Genomic DNA, 12,984 nt, shown 5'->3' on the forward strand with positions numbered 1-12,984 from the left:
CTTAAACATTTGCAAAGTCATTAAGAAAGAATGTAACAAAAGTGAGGAATTTCCAAACACAAAGAACAACTGAGGATGCTCATGACGTCAACTCCGTGCGACGCCCGCAGAAACACTCGTGCGCCCCGCAACCGCTAGTGTTTCTGTACGGTGCGAGAGAAGAGTGTTGTCTAGCTACTGTCTGCGCCTCATCCTACAGAGCTCCATAATGTCTGTCACCGAGATGTTCGCTGATATCCAAGGCTTTCTGAGCGCAGACCAGGACATACGAGAGGTGAGGAATAGCAGACGGACTCCGATGTCATTCAATCGTTCGCTAGCAATTAGCCAGATTGCTAAACAGCTTATTATGCTTGGAGAAACGGAGTCCACATTATATGGGTGATGAACAAAACATGCTCTTTTATTCAACAACATTTGAATGTAACTGCCTTTGGAAAACAAATGTATATCACCTATGTTGCGATAGCCGAATGTGTAAGTTAGGGTAATTACGCCTGTGACTTAATAAAAAAAATTGGGTTAGGTTGTGAAAACGTTTTTGTTTCAATCTGTCATGTCCACGATGCTGTAGGATATCCGTAAAGTCGTGCAGCAGTTGGAGCAGGCCGCCAGGGAAATCCTGACTTTGCTACAGAGCGTCCACCAGCCAACCGGCTTCAAAGAAAGTAAGAACCGCCCTTTTGTCCACATCATGTTTCTCCTGGACCCATCAAAGACTCATGGGCCGCTTGTTATGTACCCGCTGGGTGGTTGTGTTGTTGTTCTTTAATTTATTTCCCATTCTTTCAGTTCCAACCAAATGTGCGAAGGCCAGGGAGATGTTCTGTACAGTCAGGACGCATATGGCCGACCTCAAAACCAAATTTCCAGCAGAGCAGTATTATAGGTGGGTTGTAGCGGTGCTTTCTCTTCTCACCCTGTCCTAACTTACTGCTTTGCACACCGAAGTGCTGATGGTGGAAATCCACTGGACAGCTATTGTTATCAAGGCTACATGCATTCCGCCAATGTAACAAACGTATAGCCTACGTGATGCGCAAATACAACAAACCAATACTATTTCCTCCCGTTGCAGGTTCCAGGAACACTGGCGCTTTGTCCTGCAGCGGCTGGCCTTCCTGGCTACCTTCGTGGGCTACCTGGAGAGTGAGGCGCTGGTCACCCGTGAAGAGGCGGCCAAAATCATCGGAAGTAAGTGTTATTTAAAAATAAATAAATGTTTAAGTGCAAGTAAAAAGTAAAATTGAAAAGGTTGTCATTTGGTTCTTAGTGTTGGTGAACACTAAGACTTAGTGACTTAACCCTTCAATGGTTTCCCTGACCATTTTGGACATTTGTCTGACCGTTGTGTCCCTCTCTGTGTTTCAGTCGAGGTGGTCCGGGAGGAGGGCTTCCACCTGGGCGTGGAGGACTACCTGGCAGGGGTGCTCATCATGGCCAGCGAACTGGTAGGTCCCTCCAAAGCTCTTTTGTTTCTCATTGTACATGAATCCCGCAATGGGAAAGAAAAATAGATTCATCTTTTCTAAACAAAGGTATTTCGGAGCAGTTGTGTGAAACATGCTATTGTACTTTTTGGACTTGAAGAAACTGAAGACAACAAAAGTATATGATTACCATATTTTTCATTCCGATTCAGACTTCCAGTGTTTTTTTTACACAGCATCGTTTTATTATTGCCACTCCCACATCTCCCAACCTTCCCCGTCCGTCTGTGTTTTTCCGTCCAGTCGCGGCTGGCGGTGAACAGCGTGACGGCGGGCGACTACAGCCGGCCGCTGCGCATCTCAAACTTCATCAACGAGCTGGACTCGGGCTTCCGCCTGCTGAACCTGAAGAACGACCCGCTGCGCAAGCGCTACGACGGCCTCAAGTACGACGTGAAGAAGATCGAGGAGGTGGTGTACGACCTGTCCATCCGCGGCCTGTCCAAGGAGCCCGACAACGCCGGCGACAAATAGGCTGACCCCTCCCCTCCTCCCTGTCCCAACCCTCTCCTCCAGCACACCCTACTCAAGCATGAGTGATTCCCTCTCAAACATGCCACTCATAAAAGGCTTTGTGACGTTCACGGGGAGATGGGACGGGCGGGGATGTTTGTGTTTTTAATTGAGATGGAGATGAAGTTTGTTGCATGTGTGACTGGTGCTCTAGGAGTCTGGACGATGCTGAACCAATTTATTGTTTTTGGTCGTTGTTTGTGCCAGTTACCCGTTCATTGCCCAACGGTTATTCATTTTCAGAAAGATGACACTTATTGAAGGTTTAATACAAAACTACCTGGTGGAAAATACATATTTTTTTGTTTATAACGGTGCCATTTGATTTGTTTGTCATGGTGCCGGTTGTGTGGTCTTCTGAGCATTAGATGCGCTCTTAATGTGACAACCGTCTAACGGGTTACCACAGCAACACAGAAGCTTCCTTGTGTCTAATTGGACAAACACAGTAAATTTATATCTAGAACAAAGCCAAAGAGTAACAGGAAAACATAAATATTATGAAACATAAACGGTCATGCATAATGACTCAAAGTACAAATTGAATTTGTCATTAGTCCAAAAAAAACGGCATTCAACAGATTTTTCCTCATGCCCGATAGTAAGACAAAGAAAAGCCTAACTTGTGCTGGTGCAGATGGCTATTGTGCCATTTTATACATATATACATATGTGTATATAATTTGCAATTGTTTTTTTGGGGAGGGAAACTTCAACATTGAGACGATATTTGGTTATGACGTTACATGTTCTTTGAAAGTTCAACATTGTTTTTCTACTGTCTTTGCAGTTTGGTTGTGTTTACAGTTACTTTGCGCTGGTGTGGTTGAATTGTTTTATCTGTGAACGATACTGAACACAGCACATTTCATTCTCTGACTATAGCAAATAATTCCAGTTGATTTATATAAAAGAAAAAGGATGCCTTTACATTGTCAGTATGCCATTTTGTGTCAAATGCTTTTGAAATGACACATACTTTATCATCATTTGTATAATGTTGCTAATCCACTCCCATTTTGTGAGTGGTAAGAATTGATAAGGAAACACAAAACAATAAAAGTGCTGGTTTCATCGTACTGTTACCACCTGTTGTCTTGGCCTTTGAAACGTCCACAGTACACCTCAATGTTCTTATACAATGCAAATGTATACTGCATACAAAATACCGGAAGACATTTTTACTGAGCTGAATATTGTCCCACTGGAGAACCTTTCCAACGGCTTGTGGAACCACTGAGAATATTTTTTTATGAATGCAGAAGAATTTAGCTGCTTCTACTGCCTCACTAGGGAGCCGTTAATCTAACATTAAAAACGTAAAACAGGTCTGCATTTAAAATATTTTTAATAGAATTCACAATATATTACATTGGGAAATATTGCATTGGGTCGTTCCAATGCATGGAAAAAACAACTCAGACGGTCAAGTATTCCGTTTTTTCACTAAATGGCGCCCTCTCATGGTAGTAGGCGTAGTAGTCTGTATGAAGTGGTGGAAGCCGAGAGAAGTGTAGATTGACTTGACATTAAAAGAGAGGTTTTGGGCTGGGAAGTTGGAAACGACCACCATCACTCACCACTCACAGTGATTAGCTACTCATTTTAGCATTGCTATTCTGTGACAGACATGTTTGACAGTGTAGTTTATGACAGCATGAACGGTTTACCGTTGTTTTTTGACTGTGTAACAAAAGGATGAACTGCCGTCAGCTATGGAAGTTGCTTTTTTTTTAAAGATAGAAAAACAAAATAAATACAACCTAACGCATGTTCTCAATTCCTCAGCCATCTTCTTGGAACAAAACAATAAAATATAAAGTGCATTAAACACAAAAGAGAACCGTCATAAATAACTCATAATTGGTTAACACACACACACATTAAGAGGGACTGGTTCATAACGAGAAGGATACTGCCTTTGTATTTAGTCTGGTTGGATTCCATGGAAAATAACGACTATTAACTCTTAACTCATCCATATTGTCACAAGACAGTATTCCAGCTTTCAGAGACATTACTGAGGGAGTAATGTAAAGTAATAAAATACCAAGGCACAAAGCTCATCTCTTGGTCGTCTAACCGAGTCAAATCTCCTTAAAGTCACAGTCCAGTCTAGAGTTGACGAGCTGTGGAGTCAGCCCATGGACCTTATGAAGTGATTGAGTTGAACTGGGCGTCAGTCGATGGACCGTATGAAGAGATGGGCTGATCTTGGCTGAACTGTGAGTCAGCCCATGGACCTTATGAAGAGATGGGCTGAACTGGGAGTCAGCCCATGGACCTTATGAAGAGATGGGTTGAACTTGCGACAGGTAACGATTAGTATCACTATGATCAATGTTATTACGTTGGCCCACCATCTACAGACAAGAGGACAAAGAACGACTTAACCTTATTATGTTAAGTTAAGACTTAGAGAGTAATCAACTATCATGATAACAAAAAAAATGTATCAATTTATTTAAATTGACCCTTAGCAGCTCATCAATAAAACTCTCTTGCAGACACATTAAGAATATAGACCCAGAGAAAGCCAGAGTTAGTCAATTAAATATGAAATACGCACCTATCTGGTACTGTCATCTGTTGTGAAGAACTGTCTTCGTCTGATACAGGAGATTATTGCTGTGTGGTGAATTGTGTACCTAAACACAGTGATGCAAGGAGTTACGCCCACTGTGATCGGCTCGTTAGAAAGGCCCTGATTGACTGCTACCGGGGCAGTGTACGTTGCTATGCCGCCGCCCGACAGCAGAGGGAGGCAGAGTGATGGAAAAAGGCAGTGACCCAACTGTACATACAATACAATATGCAGGTGTTAATTTGCTACTTCTTTGTGGGTCTTTGAAATCGTTTTTATGCCATGTCATGTCGGCTCATGCTTTCAACACACAAACCCAATGGACTGAAGAACACAACTCTCCTTCCTGAAGAGCCAAACAGTCTTTTACAATCAAGGCTGGCAGCACTCCCTACTCAAAGGTTTGCTTGTTTTTTTGTTGTTGTCAGATCTCTTTTTTTGGTCACTCAAGTCAAAAGAATCGTTGAGTTTCTTCACATGTAATTTTGCTAACAGTAGGACACACGTATTTCTCAATATAGGTTATTCAAAAAGTGCTATTTCTTTATAACAATGTGACTGTTACGAAACCTTGCGAATTACCCTTTCACTGAAACTCTTGAGAAAATAAAAGTCGACTGCAGTCTTCGGGGAAGTGCCTCCGTATTGTCTGTAAGTGTACGGCCATAGGGGTATTCACAGCAACTAGCGCCCAATGGGGATGTCTTCTCTGTCGTCAGGAGCGGATCTGATTGGTGTTGATCATGATATTGGGCAGCGCGTTGCGCCTCTTCCTCCACGGGCCCAAGTCCCTGGCGTACCTCTTGATCTGACGGAACCACTGCTGCGTCCGCGACTTGTCCGACGCCCGGAACACAAAGGACTCGCGCCGGATGTCCAGAACCTCGAAGGTGTCCTCGCACTCGGGGTCTGTGGACACCACGCAGTTCCCCAGGCGGACGGGTTCCCGCAGCACCGCGAACTTCCCGCTGCTCTTGTCCTTGATCAGCACCAGCACGCCGTCCCGGATGCACTCCCCGCCGCCCACCTGCCACGGGTCCCCGATCCGGGGCCCGGCGTCGGGCTCCTCGGGGCCCTGCGAGGGGCCCTCCGACACCCGCTGCATCCTCACCATCAGCAGGCTCTGCACGTTCTGGAACTTGAGGGCCTTGCTGCCCTTCTTCACCCACTGGCCGTCGGCCGGCTGCGACAGCTGCAGCGGGCCCTCCATGACGAAGCGCGTGCGCTCCCGCGGCCAGCCCACCGTCTTCATGGACACCTCGCGCATCTCGATGTTGATGACCTCGCGGTTCTTGCGGCTGTCGCGCCGGAAGGAGCGCAGGGACCAGGCCACGCCGGCGCCCTCCTGCTTGGTCTTCATGTTGATGTGCTCCAGGTGGGACTCCACGCGCAGCTTGGCCTCGCGCAGGTGCCCGCCGTCCGGGTGGCACTCGGCCGACGCCTTGCTGATGCGGCTGAGCAGCAGCGGGTACTTGGTGACGCGCTGGAGCGGCGCCATCAGGAAGGAGCGCAGGTTCATGCGGCGCAGCGCCGTGTTGTCGTTCTGCGACACGTCCAGGAAGATCCTGTTGGGGGGAGAGAGGAGGAGGAGGAGGAGGGAGGGGGGGGGGGGTGCAGGCGTTAGGAGTGAGTGGTGGTCACGGTTGAGTATTTAAAACCAAAATGTGAGGAGTAGCAGGGCGAATGCAGGGGTAAGGCGTGAGTGTTGGTCACGGTTGTGTATTTGAAAACAAAAACACCAGATGGGATGGCTCTTATCAAACGGGAGTCATGTGGTTGGGTCTAGGCGGTGATTGCAGTTCAGTTATGAAGATAGACTGCCTCTCTCTATGAATAAGTGATCACCTTCTGCCTCTTCCATTAAGAACTACACAGTCCAACCGTAGTACTAGAATACAAGCATCCCCAAAGCTCATCTTGTTCTTTGCACTGGGGGCATTCGAACCAGTCCATTCAGTGCAAATAGGTTGATATATAATATTTAGTTTTTAAACACACCTAACAAGGACAGTAAAACATAACAGTTTAGCTAACAGTATGATAGTTTGCTAAACAAAACTGTTTAAAATAATTGTCTTCATGAATACACTATTCCACCAACTAATCAGAAACAATTAGTGTTCAATAACTTACTTATCTACTGAAAAGATTTGGCAGGAAATGTGAACCTACAATTATTTTTTTTCATTAACTCAAATTGAATGATTCTAGATCCCCAAGATTGGGGATCTAGAACCGTCTCTCCCGTCGCTAATGTCGATAACGAAAAACCATGAAGGCGTCATTACTAACAGATCCTGTGCAATATGATTCTACACATGAGAAGGAGTGCGTTACCCCTGCAGAGGTTCCTCAGCCTCAGCCTACCTGAGCAACTCCTTCTCCTTCTCCAGGGAGTTGAGCAGGTTGACGGAGGTGGACTGCTGCAGGCAGTAGGTCTGGAAGGCTGGCAGCATGTTGACGAACTCCAGGAAGATCTCCCCGATGCACACCGTCAGCAGGTCCTCGTCACCCTGCCGTCACGCACCCAAGGGTACAGTATGTTGTACACATGACCTCGTGGAATCACACCTCTGTGCCTTTAAATGGGCGATCATGCTACATGGCGTGTATGCTTACTAATGTGTTTGTCTATGTGTTGTTGGCTGTGTGTTTGTCCATCTGTGTGTGTCTATGTTTGTGAATGCTATGTGCGTGTCTATGTGTGTGTGTCTATCGCACTATGTGTACGGTGTGACCCCCCCCCCCCCCCCCCCCCCCACCTGGCCTGGTCAATGCTGTCCTGCAGTGTGTGTGTGTTTATGTGTGTGCCTATGTGTATGGTGTGCCCCCCCACCTGGTTCGAAGGCCTGGTCGATGCTGTTCTGCAGTGTGTGTCTGTATGCTATGTGTGTGTCTGTGTGTGTATGCTATGTGTGTGCCTATGTGTATGGTGCGCCCCCCCCACCTGGTCGAAGGCCTGGTCGATGCTGTCCTGCAGCTGGTCGGTGAAGCGCTCGTTGACGTCGATCAGCTCCTGGACGTTGGCGAACACCACGGCCAGCTGCTCGGCCGTCAGCAGGGCGGCGCTCTGCATGGGGCAGTAGAACTCCTCGCGGATGATGCGCAGGTCCTCGCCGTAGCTCATCTCCGTCGACAGGAACTCCAGGATGGCCTCCTTGCGCTCGGTGCGCAGCTTGGAGCAGCGCTCGCACATGGCCGCCCCGGAGCGCTCGCCGTCCCGTAGGCCGCAGTCGGGGCAGGGCTGCCGGGCCTCCCAGGCGCGCAGGGCGGCCGACGGCCTCTTCCAGCCGCGCGACAGGCCGGGCCCGATGCCGCTGTCCACCCGCTCCACCTCGCCGCCGCCACCGCCACCGCCGCCGCCGCCGCCGCCGCCGCCGCCGCCACCGCCGCCGCCGCCGCCGCCACCTGCCCTCCGGTGGCGCTGGCGCTGGCGTTGGCGCTGGAGGCGGGGCTCGCTGTCCTCGTCGTCCCGCTCATCGCCCAGGCCCACCACGCCGCTGTCGGCGCTCAGGCTGCTGACGGTGCTCCAGCGGTGCTGGGCCGGACCCCCGCCCCCCACGGTGCCGGCCCGCTCCTCGCCCCGCGGCTCCGATTGGCCGCGCAGGGCGGCGGGCGCTGGGGGAGGAACACAGAGAGAAGGGCGGGGACTGATTTGAAAGCTCAGATGTAAACACACACAGAAGCGCGGACACACATGAATGTACAGGCATGCACAATCACACACACGTGGGCACACAAGCACAGAAACACGCAGGAACCCACGCACACACACACAAACGTTGGTACTCACATGCACGCACACAGGCAGGCACGCACAAACACAAACATGCGCACACACAAACACACAAACAAGCAGGAACCCACGCACACACACACACACTCACAAACGTGGGTACTCACACGCACGCACACAAACACACACACACACACAATAGATACTCGGTTGTAAACACAGCTCATCAGCCACTACACACACTCTAATCCTATTGCTCTTCACATCCATCATGTGTAACATCCAGGTAATGACATTTGTATGATAATGATAGTCGATTGCACTCGGGATAAAGGGATGTGTTTGCGAGCAATTGAGCGCCTGTGTTTGTGTATGCGTACGTATCGCTTGGCATTAACATTTTCATCTGTGGCCGGCGTGATTCCATCATTTATTCGGGGCTGCTGACAGACTAGGCCGGTTGATTGGCGTTTAGTGGATTTGGCTGGATTTGCAAGTAGTCCTGATTTAACATTTGTGACCAAGGCAGGTGAAAGGTCTCTATTTGCATATGCCATATTGACTGACGATGCCTACCACCCCACGAGAGGGATTCGCTGGGGATCGGAGTGTGAGTGTGTGTGGAGGGGTTAAGGTCAGAGGCCAATATCTTCAGATACAAGCTTAAAATCAATGTTCAGTAAGAGAGGCTCGCAGACCAAAATAGAGAGAACAAAGAAAAGAGAAAACCACTTTCAACAGCTATAGGCTTTCGTCTGTTGTATTTTGTTCAAATGGGGGCCGTAGAAAGCCGGGCTTGGTGGGGGTGTCGGGAATAATGACCAAAATAAATAAAACAGCAGGTTGTGGCGGCAACGTGATACATTGAAGACGACACCCAGCCTGAGGCTGTTCCTAAGGAAGAGGCAGGAAGTACATATCAGTGCAGGTGGAGGGGCGGAGATAGAGGAGTGCTGAGGGATTAGGGCCCAGGGCAGTTCTCCACGGGAGGAAGATGAAGTGAAGTTCAGAGATAGAGATAGAGAGGAGGACGTCAAACAATGCGGCTTCTCACATGGCTGGAGCTTGTCTTCTTCATTAGCTATGCAAGTTATAGTTATGAGTTATCAAAGCCTCATCTGAAAACACTGATTGAGTTTGGACAATAACTCAACCAGTGTTGTTGTCGTTGAAACAAGGTCACAGAACCGAGAGATAGAGAGCCAAATAATATGGAACCAAGCGATGGAGAACCAGATTATATAGAACCAAGGGTTATAGGACCAAATTATATAGAAGCATGTGATATAGAACCACATGCTATAGAACCAAGTTTTATTAGACCAAATTATGTAGAACCAAGTGATACAGAACCCCATGGTATAGGACCTAGTCTTATTGGACAAAATTATAAAGAACCAAGAATTATGGAACTAAATGACACAGAACCAAGTGTTATAGAACCAAATGACATAGAACAAGTGTTACAGAACCAAACGACACAGAACCAAGAATTTCAGAGCAGGGAGCATCAGCAAAAACATACAGACAGGAAGTGACATCGCTGTTGCCCACGCCGCCCCCAACTCACCACTGTCTCTGTAGCGTTCCCGCTCTCCGTCGCGGTCGCGGCGCTGGCTGTGCAGCCTCGCGGCCACGGCGATCTTCATCTCCAGCTGTTTGCGTTTGGCGGCATCGGCTGGCATGGGGTCGCTGTAGTGGGGCCGCAGTCGACACTCACGCTGCGCCTTCACCGTCTCCGCGGGCTCGTAGGCCGCGTCCGAGCTGGAGCGCCGGCAGCCCTGCCCCCCCGGGTACTGCGTGCGGATTGGACGGATGCACGTGTCAATCAACTTCGCCTTGTTGAGTCATAACCGTGCAATATAGAAACCCAGAAATTGCATGAATGATAAGCAAAAATGTTTCCAGTGCTGCATTTTATAAACAAGAGATAGAGGTCATTTTTTATTTTGTTTTTCAGGGCCTGAGTTGCCGAGTTGCAGCCTGACTTGATGAGTTTTGAGTCTACGACGGAAGATATCCAGGGTTTCTGCTGTCCTGTGATGTCATGTTCTAGCAGGCCACAATCACATGATTGCACAACAACATTTGGCTGTATGCCGAATCCGTCTCAGAAAATGATTTGTTTGAAGCTGCAGGACGAATGCCCGGCTGCCTGCAGCACGCAGATACGAAGCACAGCGAGAGACAAAGCTATACGTCCACAAAATGTCCCCGGACCACATGGGAATGTCGATGCTTTTCCCCTTCTCCTCTCCCTACCATCTGCCATCACTATCTGCAGCATGCCGCTTTCAAGGTACATATCTCTAATAGTTCCTAATGTATTCCTCACAACAAAGGCTCCTACTTAGTGTCTCTCAAACCAAACCATATCTCCATTCGGGTGGGGGATCAAAAAGGGTGAGGGACCCCAAGGCCAAGGGATCATGATTGGGACATGGGATGTTACGTCTCCTAGGGGGCTAAAGCCTCTGGCCTCCATTACATCCTAGCGCTCATCATTCACAGCATAGCTTGTCCTAACCTCGTCGGAAAACACACATAACGTTCTTTGTTCTCCCCGAGAGAGAAAAAAAACAACAACAACAGTTTCCATAGTGACAGAACCCCATCGCCGTTGTGAAGGGCACGGCCAGGGCGTGCGTTTCCTGGCGGTTTACATGACATACAGATGGTCGGTTACATGCCTCCAAGGCCAATCAGAAGACGACGGACAGAGGGAAAACGCACACTGCAGGGGTTCACTAACGGACAATGCACACTGCCCTGGAAAACACAAGGTGCACCCCCGATTCGGCGGCCCCGACGCACGAATCGCAAAACACCGCCGCCACTCAACGTACGACAGAACGAGAGCCACCTGAAGACGACGCTCGCTAGTCATTAGACGTCTTAGCATGCAACCGCTCGCCACCAACATGACAACAATAACGCAACGCCAGCACCCCCCCTCGCCAGCTGCGGAGCCCCTTCGTCCCCCTCGGGTTTGATCCGTTTCTCACCTTGTCCTTGCTCCCTTCCCCTTCTGCAGCGTGCGGGAATGGGACGGAGGCTTGTGCTCCAGCAGAGGGGGAGAGGGAGGGAAGGGAGAAGGGGGATGTCGATTGGGGGGGATAAGGAGCAGAGGAGTGGGGTCAATGAATGCGGTGCTAGCCGCGGCTAGAAGGACACTGGAGTGAGGATGCGAGCAGCAGCAAGAGAGAGAGAGAGAGCGGGAGGGAGAGAGAGAAGGGGAGAGAGAGAGAGCAAGAGAGGGAAGGGGAGAGAGAAAGAGCAAGAGAGAGAGAGGGAGAGGGAGATTTATGGAGCCATGCACAGAGCCCATCTCCCAGCAGCCATCAGCAAGCAGAGGAGAAGTGGGGGCTTAATCCTCTATCGCCGCCCCCTCATTCTGCCACGCTGGAACCGCGCCGCTGTCAGGGAGCGCTCGTCTTCCGCACGCAGCCATTCTCGCCGGCGTGCTTCCAAGAACACAACCCCCCGCCCCCCCCTACCCAGCCCCGCCCCCGGTTGCTGCTGCAGCAGCGTGATGTGTGCATGACACGGTGGTGTGTGCACGCGTGTGCGAATGCCTCGGCGCTCCGGCGTTCCTGTGTTCTGACGGGGCGGCGCGTGTGTGCGTGCGCTGCCGTGTTGCTACGCGCTGCATTCGGTCCCCCCCCCCCCCCCCCGAACCCACCATCCTTGAATGCTAATGGACACCGACCGGTTCACACCGCCTGACTCCGTCACTCACGGCTGTACTCTCAACGGCGTGCTGCACTGCACTGCACTGCACTGCACTGCACTGCACTGCACTGCACTCAGCGGGAGTGCATTGCATTAAGAGGACGAGCCGAGCTGCTCCCACAATGGAGAAGAACAGAGAGAAAGGAAAAGACAAGGTGAGCGAGAGAAGGGCTCCTTACGCATTCCGCCGTCTCCTCCCCTCCTGCGGACGTCTCCTCCCAAGCCTCCGCTGCGCAGGCCGCTGTCGCCGTGGATGCCGCCGCCGCCGCCGCCGCTGCTGCTACCGTCACTGCCGCCGCCGCCGCCACCGCCGTTGCCATGGAAACCGGGGAGGACTGACAGTCGGTCGGGGGGCTGCTGGTGATGTCAGTGCCTCTGTCCCGGTCACCTGACCGACTGGCGAGGGCCTCGGCCGAGATCTCTGCACTGCAGCTGGATGGAGAGAGAGCGAGAGAGAGAGAGAGAGAGAGAGAGGGGGGGGAGGGAGACAGTGAGAGAGAGGTGGGGAGAGAGACAGTGAGAGAAAGGTTGGGGAGAGAGAGAGAGGGTGATTGAGAGAGAGACAGTGAGAGAAAGGTTGGGGGGGAGAGAGAAAGAGAGAGAGAGAGGGGGGGGGATAGAGGTGGAGAGAGAGAAAGAGCGAGAGGGAGAGAGGTAGAAAAGGGAAAAGGGAATGGCAGAAGAGAGGAGGGGCAGCCGAGGAGAGAGCATGAGAGAATAGGGAAGAAAGAAGGTGGGAGGGCAACCAAAAAGGGGGGAGAGAGAAAGGCAAACCAGGAAATAAATATGAGCCAGGGGAAGAGGAGAGAGCAAGAAGCAGAAATAAAATAGAGAAAGGAGGGGGGGAGACGGAGAGGAATAAAATTATCATTCCTCCCAGTGCTCTCCTCTCCTCCCACCACCCTTGTCATTTTTCTCCTCCTTCCCTC

The 12,984-nt window shown here is 50.4% G+C and overlaps 2 protein-coding genes across 2 annotated transcripts in view; one reads left to right on the top strand and one right to left on the bottom strand.

Annotated features, from left to right (window-relative positions):
• Nucleotides 1–130: 130 nt before the first annotated feature.
• tsn (translin) lies at nucleotides 131–3,063 on the top strand. Its single transcript, XM_079732988.1, has 6 exons — nucleotides 131–274; nucleotides 575–668; nucleotides 793–889; nucleotides 1,079–1,194; nucleotides 1,372–1,451; nucleotides 1,734–3,063. The coding sequence occupies exons 1-6, from the start codon at nucleotides 209–211 to the stop codon at nucleotides 1,962–1,964; spliced, it is 684 nt and encodes a 227-aa protein (XP_079589114.1). The 5' UTR covers nucleotides 131–208; the 3' UTR covers nucleotides 1,965–3,063.
• Nucleotides 3,064–5,302: 2,239 nt separating this feature from the next.
• The window catches only part of arhgef49 (Rho guanine nucleotide exchange factor 49), a gene marked incomplete at both ends in the record, with an annotated part of 15,658 nt that continues 7,976 nt past the window's right edge, over nucleotides 5,303–12,984 (bottom strand). Inside the window, 7 exon segments of the mRNA XM_079733837.1 lie at nucleotides 5,303–6,152; nucleotides 6,955–7,100; nucleotides 7,535–7,941; nucleotides 7,996–8,205; nucleotides 9,894–10,119; nucleotides 11,329–11,384; nucleotides 12,396–12,487. Coding sequence (XP_079589963.1) covers nucleotides 5,303–6,152; nucleotides 6,955–7,100; nucleotides 7,535–7,941; nucleotides 7,996–8,205; nucleotides 9,894–10,119; nucleotides 11,329–11,384; nucleotides 12,396–12,487 — 1,987 coding nt within the window.

This window comes from Pollachius pollachius (genome assembly GCF_949987615.1).
Source record: "Pollachius pollachius genome assembly, chromosome: 3".
Lineage (NCBI taxonomy): Eukaryota > Metazoa > Chordata > Actinopteri > Gadiformes > Gadidae > Pollachius > Pollachius pollachius.

What these genes read in the sequence shown, in the direction of transcription:
- tsn (XM_079732988.1), top strand. Translation starts at nt 209, where the DNA reads ATGTCTGTCACCGAGATGTTCGCTGATATCCAAGGCTTTCTGAGCGCA. An exon ending in CAGACCAGGACATACGAGAG is followed by an intron (nt 275 to 574) that starts GTGAGGAATAGC and finishes ACGATGCTGTAG; the next exon opens with GATATCCGTAAAGTCGTGCA. An exon ending in GGCGGCCAAAATCATCGGAA is followed by an intron (nt 1,195 to 1,371) that starts GTAAGTGTTATT and finishes TCTGTGTTTCAG; the next exon opens with TCGAGGTGGTCCGGGAGGAG.